General features: G+C 40.2%; 2 protein-coding genes and 1 long non-coding RNA gene across 13 annotated transcripts in view; 2 read left to right on the top strand and 1 right to left on the bottom strand.

Annotated features, from left to right (window-relative positions):
• Positions 1–1,519, top strand: part of DGLUCY (D-glutamate cyclase) — a 45,712-nt gene extending 44,193 nt beyond the window's left edge. For all 10 annotated transcript variants that reach the window (XM_085061551.1, XM_085061549.1, XM_085061555.1 and 7 more), the window contains one exon: positions 1,091–1,519. In XM_085061551.1, coding sequence (XP_084917677.1) covers positions 1,091–1,234 — 144 coding nt within the window. In that variant the 3' untranslated portion in view covers positions 1,235–1,519. The remainder of the gene's footprint in view (positions 1–1,090) is intronic.
• Positions 1,520–3,965: 2,446 nt separating this feature from the next.
• On the bottom strand, positions 3,966–20,960 carry GPR68 (G protein-coupled receptor 68). The gene is made up of 2 exons (XM_085061558.1): positions 20,752–20,960; positions 3,966–6,679 (listed from the first exon to the last, which is right to left on the bottom strand). Exon 2 carries the CDS (start codon positions 6,549–6,551, stop codon positions 5,475–5,477), a length of 1,077 nt encoding a protein of 358 aa, XP_084917684.1. The 5' UTR covers positions 6,552–6,679; positions 20,752–20,960; the 3' UTR covers positions 3,966–5,474.
• Positions 6,287–13,480, top strand: LOC146436044 (uncharacterized). Of its 2 annotated transcripts, XR_014852493.1 has the most exons (4): positions 6,287–6,377; positions 8,309–10,624; positions 10,713–12,505; positions 12,831–13,480. It is a non-coding gene; the product is annotated as an uncharacterized LOC146436044 (long non-coding RNA). The 2 variants fall into 2 exon arrangements; XR_014852492.1 differs by having other exon boundaries at positions 10,713–13,480.
• Positions 20,961–21,171: the final 211 nt, after the last annotated feature.

Raw genomic sequence — 21,171 nt, 5'->3', positions numbered from 1 at the left:
GGCATTCCTAGCCAAGAAAGGGAAGAAAAGATAGGTAGGTGAGTGTTTCAAGGTCTTAACTTATCAAGGGTTGGCTTAGGGGAAGCTAAGAAGTGACTAGGTTTTTAGTTTTTTTATATTTTATTAACAGAATTCAAGAAATAAATTCTCACTATAGTAAATGCTAAAAAAATAGAAATAGTTTTACCTTGTGAATTTCATGACAAATGAAAAGCAGAGCAGTTTACATCAGGCATACATCCACTTGAAACCAGGTCTTTGAATTTCACTGTTCCTAGTTATTTATTCAGAGCTCATTTTATCCCATCTTTTCATTCCACAGTGCTAACTGACCCAGAGCTCACATGCAAGGATTTTGTTCCCTCTGTGTAGTTTTACAGCTCAACTTGGAGCACACTTTGTTATCTGTTTATATTAATTAAGCAAGAAAATAACTGTAGTTCTAAACGAAGTATACACTATTTCAGACCATGCCAAGGAAGCAACATTTCTGAGGTTTTTTTTCTCCCCACTCCTTCCCTAAACAGCTAGAATTCTCAGAAAATCAATAGTAGAAAGGGAAGAGAGGGCAAAAAGCACAACGAGATCAGAGAAGCTGCAGGAAAGGACAGTGAGTGTGCAGCCCATCCAGGTGTTCTCTGTAACCTTTTTTCCTGCTGCATCCTCTTTCCCTTCTGTTCTTTTTCTTTAAAAATGCAGCTGCAACCAGCTGCCTTGCTGGGGAAACCACAGATGCATTTTTGAGATACTTTGGGTGGAGGTTCCTCTGATTCTGATTTGTGCAATTTAGGAACTTGAAACCAGGCAAAAAATGATTCATGTTTCTGAATTGACATTAATATTCTGTTTGAGGGAGTGTGGAGAACAATATATTCAGTAATTAAATAGCAGTCAAGAACATAAGCCTTCTGACACTCCCTGTGTTCTACATGCTAAATGTATTCTTTGGGACAAGACAGTATTTGCAAGTTGATGGCAAAATAAATATGGAAGATATGGTCAGTGTGTCCCAGAATTAAAATAAAGATCTTGATGACTGCTCTTCTCTGATTCAGAATTGTAATTATACTCTTTTTCTTTGTTTTTTAAGGAAGAAAAGCTTCTGAAAACACTTGTGCAGCTTGGGGTCCGCAGTGGCAAAACTGCCAGTCTAGAGATGGAAGTGGATGGGCTGCCCTTCTACAACACCCATTCGCTTATGATTGAAAAGCTGCTGCAAGAAGTACAGCAATGACTGCCCCTAATGATTTCTGCATCAAGAGCTGTCCCATGTCATTTCCTTATTCTTGAGGTTCCCACAAGGTGTAAAAGATTAGAAAAAGATGAATTTTTATCTGTGACTTGACCACACACAGCCTTTCATTGTTATCCTTACAACATCTCTGTGAAACAAGAAGAGGATATATCATCACAATGACTTGGTCTGTCTGTCTTTTCTGTAATTTCATAATGGAGAGTGAATATTAAATGATATTATATAATAAGAGGTGATCTTGTTTTTACAAAGAAAGCATGAAATATTATTGCACTGCTGTTCTTGTTTTACTAACCTCATAACTGCAACAGGAAGTAACTCTCGTAGCAACTTGGATTTAAAAATACTTGTGGTGAGGAAAACAGCTACAGTAGAGAGGGGAGATTAAAAACAAAACTGCAGTAAGTGTTACAGTGGTGAAAGCTCCATTGCACACTTCCTGTAGCCCCTCTAACACTGTCTTCTTATGGTGAGGGATAGTCTGTAGATCTGTGAGGACATAAGGAGAAAATTTCAACTGAGCTGATGAAAATAAGGGCAGTGTTGTAGACCTTCCATGTAAAGGGTGGGCTATGCCACTGACCTCCGTCGTATTAGTATTTGGCTACTTTTGGGGTAATAGAGAAAAGTTGTGGACATTTCAGAGCATCCTGCTGTTAAGAGTAAATTAATTGAATACATAAATAATGATTAAAATTAGTTATTAGAAATGAATAAAAGTTGCATTCCGTATGAAATAACATTATGTAAATTAGCATTTACATTAATTGCTGTTATAGAAGTTCAGCTCCTGACAAGACCAAGTGAAGTAACATTAAATTCTATCCCATAGGATTACTAACACTGAAGCAGTACACAACAAATGGTAGTGAATTGTGCCTGACTTTTATAATTTAAAGCTGTGATTTTACCTTAACTCCAGATGAGTGTCAGGACTGAAGTTCTGCTGGCTGTCAGCCCTCACAGCAGAGAAGACACTGCACCTCTAGAGCACTGATGCTTTACCTGTCACAAAATGGAAGTTGCATTTAGTTGGACTTCCAGCAGCCAGCATCATCTTATGTCTATTTTCCTTCCTGGCAAAATTTATTTTCCTTCTTCGATGCAAGACAAGCAACTTAACTTTTTGAGAAAGACAAAAATAATTTCATACCACAAACACCAGCATATTTTGAACATTAATCTCCTAAAGTCCCTGGGGATACAGAGCCTTTAAAAACATTAAATAGTTGAACACATGGCAGAAAGAAATTTTAATGCCAGATTTGCTACTAGACATTCAAGTTCACCAGGTATCCCAATGTTTATTTTATAGATCTTTTTTTTTAGATTTGTTTTATGTAAAACCTTCTTGAAGGATGTTCTAGAAAAGTACCTGAAGTTTCACAATTAGAAAATATCTCCTTTAGAAATCTCCAAACTCTCCAAACTATAAGTATTAAGTAAAATATTTCACATGAATGCTTGAACTTTTTACCAAAGCCAGTAACCCCACAGGATGTCATATGTTCACTGCTGCACAGAACCCACAAAATTAAATTGCCATCATTTTTAAAGAAGCAGCTGATTTTATTCTCTGTGTGCTACTGACATATTACACTAACAGGTGCAATGTATATTATTCTTTCCAAGCACTAACTTTTGTCAAAAAAAAATCCATTTATAACTTTTGCTCTTTTTTCACCCAAAATGAAAGTTTTAACAGTCAGATTTCATTAAGAAATAACATAATAATTTATTTCTCTTTTTCTCTAGCACATGCTTTTAAAATTGCTTCTCATGGTCAATCCCAAGCACTGTATTTACTGCAATAGCATATGTAGAATGTCTCTAGCAACCTTAGCAGGACCCTTGAGTGACTGTGCTTTGACTGAGGGAGGGAAACACTCTGAGGGGGAGTTACCCTCCTGCTATTTTGGTTACAGTTCTGCAGCCTAAATTGAACAGTTACAATAGAGAAAGAATTGATGAAATATTGGCTTCAAGGAAAAAAAAAAAAGAAAAAGAAGAAAAAAATCCCTCCCTTCTGTTGCAGGTTAGTGGGTTAAGTGCTGAAAACCATAGTAGAATGCTGGGCTGTGTTACACAAGTTTCCATTTGATTTTAAACTGCAGCAGCTGACCAAAGCTGACCACATCAAAGTACCAACTCGAATAAGCCTTAATCCCTCAGATGACAACTCCATGTAGTACAGCATGCTCTGCATTCCAGTTGCCTAATTTAAACAACATGGGTAACTGTAAAGAAGCAACGCGTAAACACGACAACAAATATTTAATCCTAGAACAAACCATGTGTGTGTCTTGCAGCCTGACAGGTCGTGGGAGTCCAAGGAGTTGGCTCAGTGCTTAACAATGTACAAGCTCAGCAGTACAGAGGGGGAGTCCCTGCCTTATGATCCCCTTGAAACATAGCAGATGAGATGGAAGATTAGGAGAAAATAAAGCTAAACAGTGCTAATAGTCAGGAGAAAAAAATGCAGATGTAAGGTAATTAATCCAACTGAGTGGTCAAAGTATAAAGAAATGTAAAATAATTAAACAAACCAAATGTTAACCTAAGCAAACCTAATCCCCTCTTGGGACTGGGGACATGAATCCTTTCTGCAAGAGGAGGGAGGAGAGGATCTGTAGTCTCTCAAATAGAAACTGTGGGCCAAAGCTAAAAGATAGTTATTTCAAACATACAGTGGAAAAATATGAAAATAAAATTAGAAAAATATTCTTTATTGAACACATCCACTAATTATATCCAATATTGCACTCTCAAGGTGGTTTCCAGAAAGCTGTTAGAATATATTCCTTTGGGAATCTGATGATAAGCAAGGCTGTGTCACAACGACATACTTCAGATAGCAGTAGACCATCTGTCTAGACAATCTTTTGACTTAAAAGCAAACCAAAGAAACAAAGCTGATTATACTGCTGGAAATTATCAGCTCCAGGTTGCAGAGTTTCAAGGAAGGTCTGAAACCAGAGAAGCAAAAGGACAAGGCAATATTCATGGTGTAACAGCTGCAGATATGAGAAGGTGTGATGAGCAGATCACAAAGAAGAATCACACAGGATTCATTTGTGTAATAAAAGACCCCTAAAAAACCTAGAGAGGAGGTGGTGGTAGAAATAATATTGCAGAGCACAACTCCCATGTCTTTAAATGCCATTATTCTCCACTTACTCCTGTATTTTGTTTCTTTCTAAACCAGGACACAGATCATTCATACATCATATTTCTGATACTGTATTTACTGAACAATGACTGAAACCTAAACTATATTATCTGTGGGCAAAACCAGAATTCATTCAACAGGTTCCCTGACAAATGCATTGTTATTTAATTGCCTGCAGGGTCTGTGCTGCACAAGATACACAAATTGCAAAGAACACAATCAAAACCTTAGCAAGGTATAATATAATTTAGATATAAATGAATGTCCTTGAACACAGTGATTCTGAGAAGCACATGGGATCAAAGTGTCTCATGTACTACAAACCTCTTGTTCTCTTCCAAGTCAACAAGCCAACTTATTGACACCCTTTGGAGCTCAGATTCTCATACTTCTGGAAGTCTCTAGGGGTCTTATGATGAGGTTTAACAGTCTGAGATTCAACAGTCAAGTAAGAGCCTGAAGGTCTCAGCAGGTGCTGAATTCCTTGTGTATGTTCTCCCATAACATCTCGCACTATTGGACTGATTGTTTTAGGAGTCTGGTTCTGGCATGGTCTCTGCAGGCTTTGAAACTGGCAGAAGGAGAAGTTATTTCAGAGAGTTACAGAGATGTTCCGGAAGTGTTCTGGGTTTTTTTTCTTTTTAAAGGTATATATGGGGACATCTCATTTATTTTGTCTCTGCCCTTTTCAACAGATGGTGGCAGCTTGCAGAGAATTATTTTCTGTAGATGCTACAGGGGCAAACAGCAAAGATGAATTCATGAGAACTACACACCATGAGTACTGACTTATTGCAGTCAATGTAGTCATCAAGACAACAGGTTTTAAGTGGCAGCACAACAACAACAGATCCATGATTATAACTGAACTGACATAGCATGTGCTTTCCGCACTATTGCCAGAGTCCAAGCACCTCAGGAGACAAATTCATTGTACAGCATTGCTCATAAGCCTTTGGGAGGTCACACAGTTGTAATGCATTAATAATTCAGATATCCAAACATGGCCATAGTTGCAGATTTAAGATTAATGTCCTTTTTTGATTGATGCTATAGCCTGTCTGCATTAGCTGTGGAGCAGTCCTTCATTCCAGCACCATCAAGTGGTACTTGTAATAATGCTGGCTGTTGCTCATGTTGTGTTCTGTTGGGAGTTTCAGTAGTGTTCAGTGGATAGGATTCCTTCGTCTCAGGACTCAGACGCCCTAAACATGTTAGACATGAGTCTCTCATCTTGACAAAGTTCTGGTAAGTGCTTTCACTGGAAAAACAGTATAATACTGGGTCAGCAACACAGTTAAAAGTAGTTAACAGGAGAGAAATATGGTAAATATTAAATATTTTCTCAGCAAATGAGCAGTTGTTCTCCAACAAGCTACGAACTACAAGTAGGATGTGGTATGGTCCAAAGCAAACTAAAAATATGAAAACAGTGCTTGAAACAAGTCTTTTAATTTGGATTTTCTTCTTCTTTTGAGTTCCAGGACTCTTGTGGACAACTCGTAAAATCCCACAGTAGGAGAAGGCCAGCAGAAAGAAGGGGAAAAGGAAGCCAGCAGAGAAGCGGTAGTAATTGACATTGTGCTCCCATTTCTTGATGGGGTAGTGCTCAAAGCACACCAAGTGGCTCTCAGCATCCATACTGATCTCCCCATGTGTGAAGACAAAGCAGCATGTCATTATTTCCTTGGCCCAGATAACGATGCTGACAATGGCAGCAGCCTTCATGGTCCGAAACCGCTGAAACCGGAAAGGGTGCACTACAGCCAGATAGCGGTCGATGGAGATGCAGCACAGGAAGCCCACGCTGATGTAGATATTCTCATACAGGATGATGCCACAAATTTTGCACAGCAGCTCATCGTGGGTCCAGTTGTCATGCTGTAAAGCATACTGAAGCCAAAAAGGCAAAGAAAATAGGTACAGCAGGTCTGCTAGAGTCAAATTGCAGAGGTAGATACCTAATTCATTTTTAGCTTTGATCTGTAAATATCCATAGTACAGTGACAGGCAGTTAGCTGGCAAGCCTAATATAAACACAAATATGTACACCACAGGGGATAATGTCTGGTGGATATCATGATTGATATTGCACTTCTCAGTCACATTCTCTGTGAAATTCACCATCTTCTACTTCTCCCTGTGTATCACTCATCAGGTAATGTAAGACTCAATTACATGCAGTGTTCATGTAGAGTTTATTTCTTCCACACACCTTTAGGCTGAATGATGAGTTGCTGCAGGATGTTAATAACCTGAAGATAAAACACAAGGAAATCTTTAGAAGGGGTACAATTGTTAAATACATAGTACACTTTTCAGAAAGGTGCCTTTTCCTAGCCCTAAATTTCTTATAGTCTTTGATAGAAGATAAAGCCTGTCTGGGAAATCATGATTCACATAAGTCGTAGTATGTAACAGAAAAGTACCAGAAAATTATGTGATCCAGAATCACAAAGCAAATGACAAACATTTGTTGTTTTAGCCTTGAGGTATCTAAAATGTGAAAAAATACCATCTCTGGTTTACAGATGAGGCAGAGAAGCAGTAATCAGATTTATATACAGTGCAAAAGGTATCTCTGGAAGGTGTCTCTGGAAGGTGTCTCAGAATTCCTTAGAGGATGTAGGGTGCACAAAACTGTTGATTTTTAATTTCCATTTCTTAAATTTTCCTTCATATACAAGATACCATGTAATATGCAGTTCAATTCAGCAGGATGTAAAAAAAAAAAAAAAAAAAAGGAAATTCTGGCACTTTCTCTTACAGTTACTTGTAAACACAATCCTGAAAGCAAGCTGTCTTCCTCTGTTGGAAGGACATGGTAAAACTCTGATACAGTGCATCCCCATGGTCTCAGTTCTACAGGAGGTGCTATCACATATTCCTTATTTGCCATCAACTCCCAAACCCCCTCATTTACTCTTACTACTTATACATTTTTATCTTTCCTTTTCATCTTTACTGAATATGAATGTAATTTTTTTCACTTGAAGAATCTGGTATAATCCAAAGACATACCCATAGAAACCACTGCTACACTACACTACACTACACTATACTATACTATACTATACTATACTATACTATACTATACTATACCATACTATACTATACTACACTACACTACACTACACTACACTATACTATACTAAACTATAACTATTTAAGACACAAAAATCACTGCTGACAATGGGTTAGCACTCAGTTCAAGCAGGACAAGCCTGGATCCATCTCACAGTGTTGAAACACTCAACTAAACAACGAAATACCCCATTCAGTATTTTTTCACCACATGATGTATTCACATGGCCACTAATGCTCAGCACTGGAGAACTGCAGAGCAAACTGTGCCTAGTCTGAAGGGGATGCATGTTTCACCTGATGGTGCAGAATAGCAAGACTGAATTTCTTTCAATCTCTCCTCAGAAAATTCAGGGCTGTGGGGTATCCTTTTGTAAGGTTAACAATTTTTGTGTTCTTTGTACAGCTTCAGTTACTATGGATTCAAAAGAAGCGATATCCAAAGACAAAGATAAGACCTTGCAGCTTTTTCCTGTTTGGTATCCTAATTTTCATTTTTGTCATCATCTTCTGTCCCATCTAGGACTATACAATTTCTTCCAAGGCAACCCTTACAAAAACATGACCACACTACAATAAAAGTACTGTCAGCTTTAGTATTTGAGGATGTTACTGTCAAATAAAATCACTTGTTTTAGGCCAGAAAATAATTGCCTGGCTGAAATAAGTGATCAAACCTGCAAAGAATTTAATTTTTTAGCTTCAACCAGCATAGTTCCACAGAATTCACAGCAAACACAAATAAATGAGAATTGGGATGTGTTTTTCATTCCTTTACTTTTACTTTTTCCTTCCAAAAGACAGAACATCAGCCCTGGTTTTGGTGAAAATACCCTTGAGAGCTCAGAAACTCTAAGTCATGAAACAACAGGCCAAGATAAGTTCATCTCCCTCAAAATTTTTAACTCAACTCTTCAGGACAACTTGTGTGAGAAAATGCTCAAGTCTAGCACTCTGCTCTCCTCGTCTCAGTCTCAAGCAGCTCCTTTGGGGTTTAAGAGACTCAACCCCTCCAGTGTGGGTGTCACAACAGTTACAATTCATACATCAAACTCAGCAGGCAAATGCTGCTGAAGGAACTCAGTCACAGACACCTGTGGTTCAGTTTGAAGTTTGCTGCAGGAGATAGCCATAACCTTCCCCTGGAATAAATATGACAATGTTAGCAGTGCTGACATGTACAGCACAAATCAATCACTCAAGTTATGTACAAATTTCTCAAAACACTATTACTTAGGGGCCATTAGCTCTCCTGTAACACTACCCAGTTTCTCAAAGGCTTCATAACCATCACACATGCTTTCCAACTGCAGACAAGGGCAGTGAACAGAATCCTTGTTGAGGCAAGTCTGATAACCTACTTACCCCACACCACCTTTTTAATCCAGAGCTCCAGGCCTGAGTTTGTATTTCATAGCATTTCTGTATAGTAATTTGGTGACTTTTACGTGTAAGGGTTTACCTGCACAGGATGATTGGCATACTTACTTATTCTCTAAAATGCCTAAAACCTGAGACTTATCATCATATCTACTACCTCAGAGTCCAGCCAGTGTCCAGGTCCTGTTGGTGAGGCCAAATAGCAATTCAAAAGCTGTTGACAGTTTTGAAAAGTCAGAACTGTCTTTATATTTCTAACATAGTGCAACAGCACTGAGTTTCTTTCAGTGTTACCCAGTGAGTCATTATGAATCTCACTATGAGGAAAAGCAGATGTTTTCTACAGTTGCACTTTTTTTGAAAATATTTCTTTTCCTCTAAGAACTCTAAATGTTTTCATCAAATTATGTTTGCATACAGAGAACATGATTGTAAAAATAATTTCTGCTTAGTTTAAAAGTCTTGCTGGAGTACATAATGTGAAGGAGGCAGCAGAAGTCTTATTGATACAATATTATGCTAATATAATGTACCCTATGAGTACAGCAACATTTCCTGCTCCCAGAGGAAATGCTGGAGTGGGCTGTTTGAAGGGGCAGGAAGAGAAGGCTGGCTGTAACAAATCTCTTTATCTTATGCTAACAAACCCTCCCCAGTTCAAAGATGGGGATGAAAAAGAGAGGTCCAGATTCTTGTGCAATAGCTGTCTTATATTGCTCTTCTGGCCAGTGGGAGCCATTAGCCAGGAAATCCTTCCCTTGTTTCATCCTCCTCAGTGTGTGGCTCTGGGCCACCTTTGTGCCCTTTGACCACTCGTGCCTGGCTAAGGACAGACTCAGTAGCCAAATGGAAATAGAGGCAACTCACCTTTCTGCCAGCACCAGGTACACACTAAATACAGCTCTGCACCAGCCAGAGAGTAAAAAGTTTTTCAACAAACCTGGTATCAAAGAACTGAACTGGCAGATTTAAACAAATGGGTGTGGAAGAGCCCACTCTGTTATTAAGAACATATGGCACAATACTTCCACAAGCTGTGTGAAAAAGTGGAAACTTAAGGTAAGGTGATGCAGAGTATAGAAGAGAAAAGACAAATAGCTCCCCCATTACTTACTGGCCACATCTGGATAGAGGAAGGAGAAAAATGAAAAGAGTTGCTCTACGAAAAACATCTGGGGTACAGACAATCATAAAGCTGAAAGCAGTTGTAAATGGGAACACACAGGCATTTCTTTTAGACAGCTTTAATATGGATATAGTGCAGCTGTGTGACTTTTTTTGAGCATAGTTTATGTAACACCTTCAGTATCACAAGTCTGCAGTAATTTTCAGGCAATATTTCTCTCTCCTATATGCCCACATCTTTTAGATGGTACCCATCCAGGCCTAAGTCTTGGCAATAAATCAGAAGACTTTCTCCATCTACATGAGCTCCAAACAATTCTCTTGTTCTCTTGGATTAAAAATAAAGCCAAGGATCCCTGACCTTCAGAAAGCCTCACTTTTTCATGGTTTAAACAAGCCAACTTTATTAGTCACTGCAGAGTTCACCAACAGTTCTTTTCTCTCCCAACTCCTTTGTGCCTTAGCTGCTGACAAACATGACTTGCCCCTGCACCATGGACCAAGGGGCAGCTCACGTGTTGAGCACTGCCTGCTGGCAATGGCACAGGAAGCAGCCAGAGCCACGGACAGCAGCAGCCTCTTCATCTTGGACCAAGTAGCATGAAGCCCAGGTGGGTCTTTTCAGTTTCTGTGCATATTGCTACAATTTTTCGTAAGAAATCTGTCTGCAACTAGGCCTACATTTTTTTTTTTTGGCAGAGATGAATGGGACTACACCAAAGGACTTGCTTGCTGGAATTTGCAACAGTTGTTCACCCAGCTTGTCTCATCTACAAAGCACCCATCTCCATTAACAGGGAGTATAACGAGGCTGTGTGCCTGCATGTGATGGTCTCTTGCTATTTAATCTGTCCTTGCACCTGTCATACAGTGCAGACAGGCCTGAGTCACTGGGCTGTCATTGCAGGATTTGAACTGTCCTGCATTTCTTGGAATCAGAAACCCAGGGTCATTTCAGTTTAGGACTTGATTCAGATCATTATCTACACAAACACCAGCCCTTAAATTCCCACACTGAGCTTCCATCAACACTTGTGGGTTTGTCAGCTTGTTTGATATAGTTTCACAAAGCCTGGAAGAATAAGGTCAGATAAGGAGGTGGGAAAGTGATGACCAGCAGAAGAGACATGGCATTGGTCAAACAACATAAAATGGGCAGAAATGGGCTAATATCCTTAGAGCAAGTTTGGAAAAAAAAAAATGTAGAATAAAGTAGAAATTGGGGTGCACCACTGAGTATGAAGAAATGGCACAAAGATGTTTGGGTTCAGTTGTAAGAATTACAATGTAAAAGATGGACCTGTTGGAGCAGGTGCAGAGGACAGTCACAGAAATGACAAGAGGGGTGGAGCACCTCTCCTATGAGGGAAGGATGAGAAAGTTGGAGTTGTTCAGCCTGGAAAAGAGAAGGCTCTGGTGAGACCTTGTTGCTGCTTTTCAGTACCTAAAGGGGACTTAGGAGAAACATGGGGACAGACTTTTTAATAGGACTTGTAGCAACAGGACAAGGGGCAATACTTTTAAATTAAAAAAGGGTGGAGTCAGATTACATACAAGGATGAATTTTTTTATGATGAGGGTGGTGAAACACTAGCCCAGGTTGCCCAAAGATGTGGTAGATGCCCCATTCCTGGGAACATTCAGGTCAGGTTTGATGGGGCTCTGAGCAACCTGATCTAGTTGAAGATGCCACTGCTCATTGCGGGAGAGTTGGACTAGATGGCCTTTAAAGGTCCCTTCCAACCCAGACCATTCTGATTCTAGAAGGGTATCAAATAGAAAGAGTCATTAAAGGCAGTTAAACATGTTTCTATTAACACAAGATAAGTAAGGGGAAAGAAAGAGAAGTATATATGAGGCACAAATGCAAATATATATGTATTTTGAACAACAGATATTTTGAAAGACTGTGCACTCCAGGCGATTTAGCTACAGCAATTTGTGAATTATTGCTGGTAATATTTCATATATTATGATGAATTGGGGTAAAACAGACATAACACTTTGTTTTGTGAAAAAGAGGAGTTAAATTGAATTTCTAAACTAAAGGAATTTAGATCTATGCACAATCCATTCAGTGTTTGTAACTTGCAAGTGGATTTTTCTACCGTGAACCTCTGAGTACAATTATTACTCTGTATATCTGTTTCAGTTCAAGAAAACCATAAAAGTGTTCTGTAAATTGCAAATAACTTCACTTTTGTCATTATCAGATGACTCCTCTTATAAACATATTGTCAAAGAAGGAAGTCAGCAACATTTTTTTCAGAGTCCACATAAACAGAAGAATAATTAGTCATCAATGCCAAATCTTCCCTAACACGGACATGCAATTATTTGCAGTCTTGGGTAAATAATTCCATTTGCTCCAGCTTTTGATATACTGAGAATTCCATTCTTGGTTGCTACACCTTTTCATTTCAGGTTTTTATGACTTTGGGCTTCTTAGCTGATGTCTGCACATATGAAGGACAACTTGAGATGAAGAGCAGGTAGGATAATTAGCAGTTAGTCCACTATCACAGAATTACAGAATGGTTTGGGGTGGAAAGGACCTTAAAGATCATCTTGTTCCAACCCATGGGCAGGAATGCCTTCCACTAGACCAGATTACTCAAAGCCCTACCCAGCCCGGCCTTGAACACTTTTAGGGATGGGGCATCCAAAGCTTCTCTGGGCAACCTCTTCCAGTGTCTCATCGCCCTCACACTAAAGAATTTTCCCTGAACAGCTAATCTAAATTGTTTCAATTTAGATAGGACCCTTGTCCTATCACTATATGCCCTTGTAAAAAGTCTCTCTACATCTTTCTTTCAGGCTTCCTCCAGGTACTGGAAGGTAGCAATTAGGTCACCCTGGAGCCTCCTCTTCTCCAGGCTGGAGAAAACTTAATTCTCTCAGCCTTTCCTCACAGGGGAGGTGCTCCATCCCTCTAATCATCTTGGAGACCTTCCTCTGGACTCACTCCAATACGTCGATGCCCTTCTTGTGCAGAGAACTCCAGAGCTGGATGCAGCACTTCAGATGGGATCTCGCCAGAGCAGAGCAGAGCAGAGCAGAGGGGCAGAATCCCCTTCCTGGCCCTGCTGCCCACACTGCTTTGATGCAGCCCAGGACATGTTTGGCTTTCTGGGCTCCAAGTGTTCCTGCCCAGTCTCTCATCCACCAGCACCCCAAGTCCTTCTCAGCAGGGCTGCTTTGATCTGTTCATCCTCCAGCCTGTGTTGATACCAAGGGTTGCCCTGACCCAGGTGCAGCACCTTGCACTTGGTCTTGTTAAACTTTATGAGATTCCCATGCACTCACTCCTTGAGCTTGTCCAAGTCCCTCTGGATGGCATCACATCCTTCATGTGTGTCAGCCACACCACTCTCTTTGATGTCATCTGCAAATCTGCTGAAGCTGCACTCAATTCCTTCATTTATGTCATTAATAAAAATGCTAAATAAAAGTCATCCTGGTATGGATCCCTGAGGGATACCACTTGTCATTGAGGTCTATTAGGACTCTGAGCCATTGACCATGACCCTCTGGATGCAACTGTTCCACCAATTTCTTATCCACCTAAGAGTCCACTCATCAAATCCATCTCTCTCCAATTTAAAGGGAAGGATGATGTGGGGGACCGTGTCAAAGGCTCTACAGAAGTCCAGATAAATAACATCTGTAGCCCTTCTCTTGTCCACTGATATAGTCATTCCATCACAGAAGACCACAGGCTGATCAGGCAGGACTTGCTCTTGGTAAAGCTCTGCTGGCTGTCACAAATCTCTTCCCTCTACTTCACGTGCCTTAGCATAACTTCTAGGAGGATCTGTTCCGTGATCTTCCCCAGGCACAGAAGTGATGCTGACAGGTCAGTAGTACCCAGGGTCCTCCTTTCTAACCCTTTTAAAGATGAATACAATGTTTCTCTTTTTCCAGTCACCTGGGACTTCTTCTGACTGCCATGAATTCTCAAATATCATGGACAGTGACTTGGCATATACATCTGCCTGCTCTTTCAGACTACTCATTTTATCTCACACTACTACTTATTCTTTATCTAGGATTAGGGCCTTTTTACCTAATGTGAGGTCTGAACAACTGGTTGAGCACAGGCAAGTGCTGAAAAGAAAAAAAAAACAACTTTGGAAAATCCCTATTTATGGTAATAAGTCATGCAATGTGTAATTCCAGGCACGAAGTCCAAGTAGTATCAGGGAGGTGAATCACAGGAGAAATTAGTCATACCATAGCTGCCTCAAAGCTCTAAAAATTACCCTGATTTGCTCCCCACTTCCTGCTGTTAAAGATCAACCAAGTGGACGACATGACCCTCTAAGTATTTCACTGCTGAGTTATTGTGACTACGCACAGGACACCTCTCCTTGAAGCTTCGTCTATGACTTGCTTGGGTACAGGACAGTGGGTGGAGGAAAGCACATCACACCACTTCCTGCAGAGATCTTAAATCACTCTATTACTCAGAGAAAAAACTTCAAATCTTCCTTTCCCCTGAACTAAAATCTCAACCAAGTCAATGTTCCTCTCCCCCACAATCCTCCTTGACATAAAATCCAAAAACCCATCCTATCTCTCTTGAAGAAGCAGCCGGCAAGTAATAATCAATCATAGATAACAGAACTGCTTATAATCCCAAACTTGGACACTGATCCTCATTGAAAAGAACAATGTAAGAAAAACCAAGATTACACAGTTCTTGCTTATTAGAAGCCACATAAGCCATGATAAACATTCAGTATTAGCAAGGAACACTGACCTGAACCACAGTGTTGTAGCCTGGGATTGAGAAATAGGAACTTCACCCTTCTGAGTTAAATGAGTTCTGATTCATTTTACCATCTACAGCCTTGGGGAAAATCATGCTTCTGATTCATTTTCCTAAAGTCTGTATTACTGCCTCTTTTGATGCTCCAGCCTGCTCTGACACCAGCACAATGCTACATCAGGCAGTGCCAGATATCTTACATTGAAGTCAGTTACCTAAGGTTTAATTCATATCTGTGTTGCATTTCAGTGATTTTTGTGTTTCTGAGATTGCCAGCGTGTCCCTGCACCCACAGCACTGCCACACAGCCCCTGCTTCACAGAGTGGCTGCCCAAAGGGAGCCATGGGAGTCACCCACAGGTTTCTCTGCTGTCTGAGCAGGAGCCATCCATTTACATACCATGGGCCATAGCACACTGCCAGCACCCTGTCGTGGTCAATTGTCCCCATACCAGGCAAGACACCACAACCTGGTCAGCACACCCCATCCCAGTCATCCTGGTCAGTGCACCCCATCCTGGTCAGTGCACACCAAGGCTGAACAAAGCACAGACTGTCAGCCTCTACCTTCAGCACAATGCACTTGGCCCTGGAGCTGATGTGTGTATTGAGAGCATCTTTTTCTCTGTACCCACGTGCTCATGCAGAAAGGGGATGGAATGCCAGCAAAATGCAAAGTAGTCCCTTCTGTCAAGCCTCCCCACCATCACTCAAGGGAAATGTTGTTAAAAAACTGACAAGTTAGATAACAAAGCAGGGACCAAACTGTCTGCCTCCATCTTTTGTAATGTCACTTTGAACCCAATGATCAGCACATCATACCCTCCAAACAGAACTATCCCATCAACTAAAAGTCATTTGGAAAGCAATCAGACACCCAATTTTTTTCTCCTCATTTACTAATAATTCAGTGGATAGGACTGATTGTGCAGTGCTGCTGACAATCAGTGTTTGACTAATAACACTTGACAACCAGCAAAGGCTATATGATAGAAAAATTTTGCTTGCTAGGTGTAACTGAAAAGTGGCTGAGAATCTGGCATGTCTAAAGATATTGAGCATATCTCCTGTTCAAGGAGAATGTTAGCATTTTCATTATTCCATGCATCAGCAAATAATGATACATTTAATAAAGTCATCTCTTTTTAAAATGCCGTTTTCTGCATATATGATTCAGTATATGATTCATTTTGTATTACAAAAGTTTTAAGACATGGTAAAGTGAAAAGCTGCTTACAATATTTGAAGATGTTCCCCTTCTACTCCTCATTTTTCTTTAATTATTTTTCTTTTGTTTAGATTTATCTTAATCAAAGAGAATCAATTCATCATAGAATATAAGCCTGTTCAACTGAAGCACCTAACACTATGTGCACTGTTACCATCTAAAAAAAAATTTTTTTTTGCCTTTGTACTATGTTTGTGTTTCCGGCTTACACTGATCACGATTGTGCACTTCAGGCATGTTTCTGTTCTAGATCCAATTCTTTCTAGTCTAGCACACAATCCACCCCTTCCACGCACTTCTGTTTAGCTATGCTCATTTCCTTGTAGGCTCAATTGAGTCTTTTTTGGCTCCTGTTCTGTATTTCTGTATTTCTTCCTTGGATACAGCATTGGGGGGTGGTGTGTGGGGTGTGTTATGCATATGCATTTGTGCATGTCTTCAAATAGTCCCCATCTAGTCTGTAGAAATGTAGCTCTTCTAAACTATCCCTTATTGCTATCTTTAATTAAATTTCTTCCCTTTTTTGTAGTTTCCCTTTTGGAGATTACCCAAGTTTCCTGTAGAACAGAGTCAATATTCACATGTAAGGCATGTTCTTCCATTGTTATTTCTCAGACTTCTCATGAGAAGCAGTGTGCCTTGCAAAAGGTTTTCCTCTGTGCTCTTTCCCTCGTTGCTGTTCTTGTTCCCTAGATGACTATTGAAAACGTCAGTACTTCTTTGTTTTTCACTTGAGTGTACAGGACTCCGACAACCTAGCTCCCAGTGGATTAATCACTTTGTTTAAAGTGCTGGCATCTGTATCTGCAGATTTGTTTACATTTTCATTTCCTGAATTTTCATTTCTGGATAAAAGAGGTTCAACACGAAAACTGAGAAAAACAGTTGAAGAGGCACGACCTCACAGAAACGCAAAAACTCCCTTTTTTAATAGTATCAAAGAAGCAATTCACAGCAAAAGCAACAACCTTGCTGTAAGCCATTCACACTTTCCAACATGCTTCTGACTAGAGAAAGGGAAGAGAACTAAATGCTTTCCACAGGGGAGCTCTGATAAGCTCTTGAGCAGGAGATGGAAAAGCTGGCACAGGAGATGTGAGATTCCAAATTGAGAGGTGTTCAGAAATCCAGATCCTGCTTTGGAGCGGAGGTGTAAAACCACCTCTGAAATTTGGACATGAGTTCAAATTCCAAATAATAATGTTCTGACATGCTAGATTCAGGGATTTTGGTTTAAGCCTCTTGTAAGATTAAAAGACAATTGCTATTTTGAAAGCTATGTCTGAATGGTTCTTAAACATGGAGCATAAACCAGACACATCTTCTAACTAGATATATGAGTAAATCATTATCTGTCACAGAGTAAATACTCTCCTTCCTTGGCAGAAGGAAGACAAAATATTTCCAGATATAAAATGATACAATTTTAATGATTGCTAAAATATTGAGTTAAAAGAAAGCCAAACCAAGAGATCTCTGAAACATTTCCATTCTTCCCTACTGATGTTGCCCATTTTAGCATTTTATTCAGGTATCATTAAAGTGACTGAAGTTTGATTGTTCAATTACATTTGCTTTTGTAATGCATTCATTACTTATCTCCCCTTCCTCTGTAGGCTACTCAAATTTTCTTCAGAGCTTTGTGTCTTTACTGCTGACCCATAGGACACACAGCAAGAGAAAGGAAGCTTGAAAACTTTCTGAATAAAGCCACAATGTTCAGAAAGGAAAGACTAGGCTCATCCTAGCAATAGCTGTCTGTAGCAATTTCTGCGTGGAGAATGTCAGGAGGACATCTCTTGTGGAGCAACAGTAGCAGCAGCAGAGTGCCCTCTCCGTTACCTGTAGATCAGATCAGTTTTGCATTTCTGTTTGCTTCTGGCATGGTGACAGATCTGAGCCTAAGCAATCCCAGCTCAAACTCTGAGACAACCCAGCTGGAAACAAGTTTGTTGCCACAGAAACAATTTCTGGCAAGAGGGCTCCATGGAGAGGAACAGAGCATATACTTTCAGGTGAGCCGGTATCTTACTCTCCCTCTAACAGTGTTTTAAATCTATTATGTAGTCTTCCTCTCTTTTTCAGACAAATTAGCTACAGTTTCCAGATGAAGTGCCTTAAAATCTCTTGTTTTGCTACCCTATAGATTAACAGAGCTCAGAATGATGCTTCTAGTAAAGAAAAGGAGTTACAGTGGATGTATCCCTCCGAGAATAAACTGCAATGTTTTTCTTAGCTGCTGTTGCTTACTAATACCTTTGGTTAAAATTATTGGTCAGTTTCTTCTAAACATTAAAGCTCCTCTGTGTCTTTTCAAAAACAATTGCCACCAGCTGTCAGGGTCAGCAGCTCCGCAAATGCTTCATCTGGCAGAATAATTCATAACAAGCATTAAAAGCCAATCAGAATAAGCTTTATAGGAAAAACAAACATCTTAGAGGAGACATTCAGCTAATTATAAGGTAATGAGCCTTACAAGGCTGCCATGCCTGGAGTTCTCTTTCCACAATTTTTCACTTATAAATAATTACTGAGTTGTGTAAATGTCCTCAAGAGTGGACACGACTTTCTTTAGCTACCACCACACTGACACAAGTACAGCCATCAGGGGTGAAGCCCCAGGGCACCATGAATGCACGCTGAGGTCAGGACTAGAAAAGCTGGCAGGGAAGAAATTTTCTTCTCCATGCACTCTTCAATGGAATGCCAAGAAAGCTCACATTTAGAACATCAGATGGTTAATCTGAGTGACACCACCCACAAGGCTGGTTAGGTGAGGAAAATTTACATTAATGCCCCCATCTTTGTCCACCTGGCCCTGTGCAACTGTGCTCAGCCACAGGTAAGAAGTTTCCTGTCTGTCTGACCTCACAAGCAGCCTCGGGCTCACCCTAATCAATGACATCTAGTACGATGACACCTGTGTACACCTAGTTCTGCAAACTCACTTTCCTTCCTTCTCTCCCCTTTTCCCACATCCCACTTCTCTCTTTTCCCACTGCTGTAAGATTGCCTGCAGTCCTCAGATCGAGAACAAAGGGAGTCAATTTTGTCCACCAACCCCAAAGTGAAATAAATACATCTAACTGAAGATGTCAAGTGACACAAGGATTTTTTATGAGGTATTGGAAGCACCAAATCTTTCTTCATTTAAAACTGTGATACTCAAATCACAATGCTGTGATGTAGACACTTTCACCTCTGCTATCACAGAACAACATACTTTTCTGATCCTATAAACCCAACATTTTCTTACAGTATGCTTCCTAAACCCTGTGAAGACTTCTAAAACTTTGGGGATGTACTTTCCATGTTATCATCTCACCTACAGCTGTATAGCACCGAGTGTAAAATAAGCTGGAAATGGTGCTCTTCTGCTTTTTTTGCTCATGTAACAGAAAGACTTTACCATTGCATGTGCAGGAGCAGCCTGATATGGGGGAACAACAACATAGCAGCAGCAAGGTGGGGTGGCAGGAAGGATAGAAGTGAGGCCAGTAGAAAATTTTGTTTCCTTAGAGAAGAAATGGAAGAGTGGATGTTAAAGACACAGGATTGACTACCTTTTACTGGCTTCTTGATTACAGCAAACTTGAAAGAAGAAGTGGTCAGACACTGTGCTCTTCTGGAGCCAGTGTGAATACAGGGTGCTAACATGGAAAAAGTCACAGTGGGTACTGACTAAGAGTCTGCTCAGAAAGTCCCATAATGCTCACAGTGACACTGTCATGTCTTATGAGCCTACGTGTAGCCATTTTTTGCTTACTTTACTGCTAAGTTTCCTTACATTTTTATTAATAAATATCTGCATGTGTTCTGAACAGAAAAGGACAGGACAAGCTGTTATATTCTTCTAAATTCTCCATTTCTCAGCTTCCTTCCCCATGCCATACAGAAAAGAAGAAAGCATCACTCAGTGAATTGCTATTCTGGTTTCTTTACAAAGACTGACAAGAACCAGAAAAATGTTCACATAACAAGGGCAACCTACAATAATGAACTGAAGTTTTTAATCCTACTGAAAAAAAAGAAGAAGATTCATTTCTGACCTGATGGATTTCACTTCACTAAACAAACCCTCATACTTCAAGTTTCCCAAGTCAGATTCTGAACAGCAGCAAGAAAAGTGGCTTAGTGTTTGGAAAATATAGTAATGACACTCATTTGAGATACAAAGACAAAACAATATAGGTGTACACAGAGCACCCACACATCAAGGTATGTGATTTAACAGTTTCACGTTAGGTATAAATTTTTGCTCATGTTCTCAGGGGAAAGGAAGTATTTAAGTCACTTACTAGTTCTTCAAAATATCTTGTATCTAGTCAACTTATACAGTACTACTAAGTTCTCACAAAATGACTACATTATCTACAGGCTACTGCTCTGGTTCCTTGCTGCAAACAAGAAAGAGTTTCTCAGTTTAAACTTAACAATTTTCTTTTATCAATACGATTTGAATATTCAGCTCTCCTTGTGCCTAATTGGAACTCAAGAAAGTGTTTTTGGGAAAACCTTTATTCAAAGTTCCTCCTAGTGGGAACTTTGCCAAGGAAATTAATTTTGAAGTTGTGAATTTTCTTGGACATGTTGCTTTGGTTGAATCCTTGGAGCACCTCGCTGTTCTGCTTTAACCACTCAGCTAGCAAACTGTCCTACCACCTCTCCAGGGCTGAGACTTGTCTCAATGATGGAAAATAACTTGCTATCAAGAATGAATAGATAAAAATGAAACTCACCTGTTAGCAGAGCTTATGCAAAGAGGTTTTGCCTGGAGTGTGAAGTGCACAAAACTTCCCCTCTCCCTGCTCCTGCTCAGGCTGCTGGTGAGGCTGTCCTCCTCCCAGCTCTGAGCAAGGCTGTCCGTAAAGAGTGCAGGGAAGGAGGAGGAGATTGTGTTTCAGCTCCTGTGCTCTTTATGGTTCATCTGTGAAGGAGTCAGCCCAGCCCAGCCCAGCCCTCTCCTCCTTCACCCACTCATTCATAAATGAGAGAGATGAGAGTGCCAAAAGCAGACACTAAATACAGAGATTGCAATGCACACAGAGTGGTGTTCCCAGCTGCACCCACCGGCACAGACACAGACCAGCAGAGCACTGCACTGTGATCACAGCAGCTGGTGCAGAGGCCAAATACAGCTGCTTCCAGCTTATCTAAAC

The sequence above is a fragment of the Lichenostomus cassidix genome, chromosome 5, assembly GCF_008360975.1.
Source record: "Lichenostomus cassidix isolate B80296 chromosome 5, HeHo_3.0, whole genome shotgun sequence".
Classification (NCBI taxonomy): domain Eukaryota; kingdom Metazoa; phylum Chordata; class Aves; order Passeriformes; family Meliphagidae; genus Lichenostomus; species Lichenostomus cassidix.
The sequence above is the reverse complement of the archived record's forward strand: the minus strand, read 5'-3'. Positions and strand labels throughout refer to the sequence as shown.

What these genes read in the sequence shown, in the direction of transcription:
- GPR68 (XM_085061558.1), bottom strand. Translation starts at nt 6,551, where the DNA reads ATGGTGAATTTCACAGAGAATGTGACTGAGAAGTGCAATATCAATCAT.